This window comes from Lactuca virosa, chromosome 3 (genome assembly GCF_052849685.1).
Source record: "Lactuca virosa cultivar CGN04683 chromosome 3, Lactuca_virosa_CGN04683_v6, whole genome shotgun sequence".
Lineage (NCBI taxonomy): Eukaryota > Viridiplantae > Streptophyta > Magnoliopsida > Asterales > Asteraceae > Lactuca > Lactuca virosa.
In genome coordinates, this window is record NC_136428.1 from 26,339,742 (window position 1) to 26,346,723 (window position 6,982).

At 35.2% G+C, this 6,982-nt stretch overlaps 1 protein-coding gene across 1 annotated transcript; it reads right to left on the minus strand.

The window, feature by feature from the left end:
* Positions 1 to 1,467: 1,467 nt before the first annotated feature.
* Positions 1,468 to 2,620, minus strand: LOC145165386 (uncharacterized). Its single transcript, XM_079084116.1, has 2 exons — positions 2,408 to 2,620; positions 1,468 to 2,239 (listed from the first exon to the last, which is right to left on the minus strand). The coding sequence occupies exons 1-2, from the start codon at positions 2,538 to 2,540 to the stop codon at positions 1,572 to 1,574; spliced, it is 801 nt and encodes a 266-aa protein (XP_078940242.1). The 5' UTR covers positions 2,541 to 2,620; the 3' UTR covers positions 1,468 to 1,571.
* Between the last annotated feature and the right edge of the window lie 4,362 nt (positions 2,621 to 6,982).

The window sequence follows — 6,982 nt, forward strand, 5'->3', positions numbered from 1 at the left end:
TGATCTCCCCTGTATCAGGTACTTGGTCCAATTTTTACGATCGCGAGGAAGAGATGAAATTGAATATATGCAATGCCCTAAAGAGCAATTAAACAGACCATTCAATGAAAAAATCTTGAACGAGAAGGAAGGAAGAAAGAAAGAAACTATTACCTGTGTCGCGGCTCTTGTTGTTGATCGGCTACTACTGTTGCGTCGTCGAGGGAAAAAATCGGAGGGGGGATGATATCATAAGTAGTTGTGCGAAATTAATAGGGCAATGTGGGTATTGTTTTTTTTTTTGTTCCCGGTCCATCGAATGGAAAGCAAGGACCGAGTTTTGTCAATATGTTGGACCGAGTCCACATATTGGACCGAGTCCCTTGCTCTATAATCTCTATCGAAAATGTCAATTGGTTTTTATTGGACCCCATCCCTCTTTGGACTCACTTATACACCATATCAAACGACCCCTTAATCATCATGACTTTTCTGTTACAAATATTAATTCGTGTATTACTCATACTTTATTAGTATATTTAAAAAATAAGAAAAAAAAATCATAGTTCTAAGGCTAAACTTTACCATAATGCTAAAGGTTGTGGTGGTTGTTTACCAATGGTAAAAGTGTGACATATAGACGCCACGTAGGATTTAATATTTTTATCACAATTTGCGTGTGAGTGGAGTGTGGTGATATTTTTACCTTTGAAATAAATAAATAAATAAAACTAAATTTGCAATGACAATGAATATTTAGAATGGAAACCAAACCTCCAAACAATCTACATTTGTCATTGGTGAACTATTGAGATTTGTCGATGACAAAAAAACTATTTAAGATGTGGTGTTTGTCACAGACAAACTACTCCACATCAACCTATCATCCGCAAAAACTTCATGACACCGTGCAGCTTAAAGCCATCATGACCCATAACAATTTCTATATGCTTTTACGTAACCGAATTAGTCATATCTTTCTGTTTTTTCTGTAAATTCAAGTATACTACAAAATTTTAAAATAAAAATTAATTAAAAGGTCCAAAAGATGGGCAAAAGTAGTAGGGAAGTTAGTAACATTATTGTTCTAACACTGTCTGTTTTGAAATGCCGATATGATTCATTACGACCTATGATTCAAGGAATAATGAATTTATTCCTATCTTGCATCCCAAACATCACGTATGCTGCGACCAACGTTTGACTTTCAACTCAAAATAAAGACTCGCAGTCTCAAATTGGCTTCAACCATTTTCTTCCTTCAAGATAATTTAGGCAGATTTAAAAAGGTAACATTTTTTTTCTTTGTATTTATCTCACATTAATAAACAAATTGAAATTGTATATAATACTCATTTTGATGCTGTAGTAATTAATAAATAAACTAATTGAAAGTTATTGCTTTGATGTAATTAAGATAAGTTAAAAGTGGAGTGAGGGTTTTAAAAGAATATGATTTGAAATTAATTATTTAAACACGTACAAAAATTAACCGCTAAAATAAAAAGTTGGTAATTAATCAACGGAGTTAATATATCTTTATCTCTTTACTACAAATCTATTTTAAAAAATAAGAAAAATATAGCATATGATTACACTCCGTTTTCATCTTCAAGGAAGTGCAAACACTCATCATACAGCTTCTCTAGCATATTGCTTTCTTCATCTTTAAACATTAGCAAATCAAATCCGTCAAACTGAATATCCAGATCATGTTGACCATCCATTCTTGCTCCAGTACCTTCCATTTCTAACAATGGCGCCCAGTTCGTCCAAGAGAAGTCCGTGTCCGTCGGAAGTAAATGAGCTTCTCCTTGATACGTTGTGGAGCTCGATGATGCACTGCTCATGTCATTCTTGCTCAATGCCAACGATGCTGATTGTGATGAAGGTAATGACGAAGAAGATGAAGTAGAATGAGGAACAGTTTCTTCTGGTTTCTCTACGATTTTAACTTTCCTTGACTTCTGATCCGTTTTTTTCTTATTCTTCCGTTTTTTATTGTTTTTGGAGCCGTCCACCTGTTTCTCGCCGCTGTCAAGAGCTAATTTCCGTTTAAGATGCGAGTTCCAGTAGTTCTTAACCTCATTGTCAGTTCGACCTGAGAGTTCGGTGGCTATGAACGACCATCGGTTGCCATGGATAGAATGAAGGCGGATGATCATGTCGTTCTCATCTTCGGTGAAGTTTCCTCTCCTGATGCCTGGCCGAAGGTAATTCATCCATCTCAGTCTGCAACTCTTTCCGCATCTAAGTAATCCTGGATCCATTAGAACACAACAAACATTAATCAATCGATCATTTCCATACCTAACTAACACTTTTCAAGATCCTTTGGCTTTTGCTTTCTTTTAAATTAACATTATCGCATTTGCGATGATTAGTTTTACAAATGGTGAATGGATCGAGTAAAACTATTTATACATACCAGCTTTAGAAGGCATGGAACGCCATTGGCCTTCACCGTGGGTTTGAATGTACTCGGTGAGGAGTTTATCTTCTTCATTAGACCATGCTCCTCTGTGTAAACCCACCTTTGAACAGCAGGGTGCCCTTCCCATTTCTTTTCACACACAAACACACACTTGAGTATGTTTTTGATAGAGAAGCTTGTGGTGTGTGGTATGGGAAGGAAACCACGGCAACAGGTGTCCCTTTTAAATGGCTTTCCGAATATATAATTCGTCACGTTTTTCTTTTGGATAGTAGTAGAGACTCAATAATTGTTCGAAAGTCGACATTGACTTGGGAAATATATAAAAGTCACCCTCCATTTTTTGTATTATTCAAAATATATATGTACTGGAGATCTACATTAAACTCAAAATTATACGAACACGTGAATAGAGTTGTTTGATACATGTGAGCTGTTTTTTTTGTTAAACTATTTTAAATTTTGGTAGCCACGAATTTCTAGTTTGGTCTTTAGCGTGTAAGTCGCGCTATTATAAAACTGAATGACTAACAATAAAAAAATATAGCATATCTAATTCAAGATATCTCTCGCTTCATAAAATATAAAATAGGCAATTAATTGGAGGGACAACTTGCCATGACACATATTAATTGAGATCAATGAAGTTAATTTAGCAATTGCAAGTTGGTGTAGCTTACCAGCCTCTTGTGTTTCAGAAAAAAGAGAACATGTAGAAATTAAATGATTATAATTAACATCTCATCTAGAAAGATTTTATTATGATTTTTATACATTAAAGTAGTATTATCAAAAGCTCAGTAGTACTGGAGTGTGCATGGTAACGAAACACAACATAATCAATCTAAATGTTACATCGATCCATGTTTTTTAGATTCGTTACAACGGAATTAAACACATGAAAATAGGTTCTATTTCATGTATATATATAATAGCTTCTATGTTAACTTTGACTACGTACGATACAAAATTAAAGAGCATGTAGAAAATAAATGTTTACTAATGTCCTCTATATCTAGAAAAATACTACAACTTTTATATATCTAGATCTAGTGTCGTCATAAGTTGATAGGAGTGCGGTAAAGAAAGATACATAATCAAGTCACAATTTTGAGTCCTATATGGTTAGAACTCAATTAAACTCGTGATGAGTTTTGACACAAGTAACTTTTAGTGATTTGAAGTATCTACAAACTCTATTTTTAGTAGGAATGAGTTTTGGACATAAGAGCGGGGTTTGTGGAGGTGACATCACATTGCTGAGCAGTAGTTTATGGACCATTTCTAGTCTTCCGGGATCGCTTGGTCACGCCTTCTTGGCGAATTCCAATTCTCATCTTGGCTTTTTTTTTTTTTTTTTGGTTCTCGCGTCGATATGTAGGTTCCTGATGGTAGAGATACTCGGTTTTATTGAGGAGATGGTTGCAACAAAGGTGAATAGCTGAAATAGGATGTGTGTGTCTGTGTGTGTGTGTGTGTGTGGGGGGGGGGGGGGGGGGGGGGGTATAGAGAGATGATGCCAATAGCATTTCTTTCCATATACTTTCCACAAATTAGGGGGTGGGGTTAAAGAATAAAGAATTATGAAAAGTATTCGATAAATACGGTGAGTGATGTTTTCTTGCACTAGGCAGAATTGATTTGGAAAAACTTTTCCATTGGTTCCATCTTAAAGGTCACAAATGTTTATGAATTTGATAAGCGTTCAGGTAATATGTGGGTGGATTATATTTGAAAAATAAGGAGATCTAACAGAATATTTACCAATATAAGGTTGTTTCAAAAATATTTACCAAAATATACATTTTTCAGTTTTTTCTAATTGTTTTTTTATTTTACGTATATGTTTATATACTTTTTTTATTTTCAGTTTATTTAGTTTCTTTATTTCAACTGTTTACGGTCTTTTTTTAATATTAGTTTTATTTTTTTCATTTTAGATTTTTTACGTTTTTAATATATGCTTAACATAAATGTTTTGACCAAATTTATATAAATTATATAAACAATTTTGAATAAAATTGTGTAACGCAAATATATGGGTTTATTTGATAATTCTGTACAATTACTTTATTTATTTTTTCTCTAAATAATTGTGTCATTTTGTTTGTTAAAACTTATTTGATTATGTTATTACTTGAATATTGTGATGATTGTGTTTACAAATCATTTGTAAATTTCTGTTATTATATTAGAAATTGTTTTGTAATTAATTTGAAATTTATAATTGCGATAATTCTTTCAATTATGGTTATGTGTATAATTGTTATTTTTTTCAATTGGTATTTCAGTTGATGCATATGTATATGTAAAGTGTTAGGGGATGATTGATTTTTCTTTTGTTAATATGTTTAACTTTAATTCATATTTTCTGAAATTTTGTATCTCATGTAATCATTGACATTTGGACCAAACTTGCAATTTTAGGTCAAGAAAAAGGATTATTCTTGTAATTACACCGATTGTTCCTCGTACAGTTGTCAAAAACACGTTCAGTCTTTATTTTCAAATATTAACTCGGACAGTCTCTCGTTTGGTTTAACCTTGCATGCTTCATCCCTCAAAGACGAATTTATTGAGTACTTAGTCTTTGCCAATTTTTAAATGGCCATAATACCCTTTTGTTTTTATTTTTCTATTAATTTAATGTTTATATTATACTTTTCAATTAAAATAAATAAAGTCCCCCTTCACTTTACCCAACCTCTGCCCTTCACCGTTACCGATCGGAGAGAAACACAAACACACACTCACATACATAGTCGATGAAAGGGAAAAAGATTATCACTGTCGGACCATTACCACCAAGCAACAATCAGCAACAGTAACAGATTCACCAACCACCACTGTAACATCTCAAAAATCACAATAAATTTGAACTTTTCAAAAACAACCCATTTCTTCCATAAAGTGTTTACAAAACCAATGTTTCAAAAGTATTATTCAAAATCAGAGTATCCCAAGATCCAATGTCATAAAAACGGGAAGATGTGCACAATCACGCCTTCGCTTTCCCATGATCCTCTAAAGTACCTGAAACAATAAAATGAACCGTAAGCACGAAGCCTAATGAGTTTCCCCCCAAAGTACCACCACATAACATAACAACAATAGCATGCATACATGAGCCTTCAGCATGACTGGACCGCCTCGCATTCCTACAGACTATCTAGACCGCTCTTAGAGCCTTCAGCATGACTGGACCGCCTAACCGAGCCTTCAACCTATCTGGACCACTCTCCAGGCCTTCGGTCTGACTGGTCCGCCTCGCAGGCCTTCAGTCTATCCGGAACGCCCTGGGTGTCTTGGCCTTCAGCACAAAGTAGGACCACCTCAACCCCATATACCATCACATATCAACATATACAACATATACCATAAGAATCAATAGCTAGCATATGAAGGTAGTCATACAGATCTAACAGATCACTACAATATAGCAACGTCCTATATACCAGGATACAGATCTAACAGATCACTACATCATAGCTATATCCTATGTATATCAGGATACATTTCGAACAGATCACTACAGCATAGCAACATACGATAAACCATGATATCAATTCAATGGGCCGGCATTGGTGCCTTTGACCCGTAAGTACAGTAAGGAAAAACTCACCTCGCAATCTGACAAATAGCTAAACAATACACTGCTCCGATTACCAGCTCTTCAGGTCATTTATCCACAGTTAGAGACCAAGGCTTAACCATAACTCAAAATACATAAAATACCCTTAAGTCAAACTTGGTCAACCCTGGTCAAATTCAAAGTCAACGGTCAAGGTCTAAAAGCCAACATTCCTCCCCATCTGAGTACGCCCAACGTACCATGAGAGTATGCCCATCGTACTCTGATGTTGACCAAAAAGCGGGGCGTTGACCGCGTATGCACAGCGTACCTCCAGGTACGCCCAGCTTACGCTGCCCAGTCCTAAAATTCCATTAAGAGCTTATTCTATTAAGCCCTTTCACCCAAAACTCATATTCAAACCCAAAATGATGTCCTACGTCATAAAGTTTCCAACTTTATGACTTTGCATGGCTATAAAATGCTATGTCCAAAACCCTATGTTCTTAACCCAATAAGACCCTCTAACACATGCATGGGCTAAATATCACATCTAAGATCACATTTTTATGCTTCAAGACACTCATAAACGTCTGAAGGGACATCTCAAAAGGATTAGAGTAGCTTATACTCATAATACCAAGCTCATGGGACCAAAATAACCGAAAATATAAGGCTAATAATATCCAAATGAAATCAACATCAAGTTTAGAACTTTATACCTCCAAAGGGTGTTAAAAGATGGTAAGATCCTGGATCCAAGGTGTTCCACTCTTCAAGGATGATCTTCTCTTTAACTTATTCCTTCAAGGACACCAAAATATACACAAAAGCTCAAAAATACACTTAAGAGGATTAGGGTTGGCTAAGGAACGATTTTCCAGATGGAGGTTGAGGAGGGGAAGGGGTCTTGATACATAAAGATGAATATATAGTGCTCAAACCCTAAATAATTAGGGTTTGGCCTGGCTGAAGTACGCCCGGCGTACCATAGGAGT

Excerpts from the sequence above, each read along its gene's own strand:
- LOC145165386 (XM_079084116.1), bottom strand. The coding sequence starts at position 2,540 with ATGGGAAGGGCACCCTGCTGTTCAAAGGTGGGTTTACACAGAGGAGCA. Across the intron at positions 2,240-2,407 it reads TTCCATGCCTTCTAAAGCTG|GATTACTTAGATGCGGAAAG; the intron begins GTATGTATAAAT and ends TAATGGATCCAG.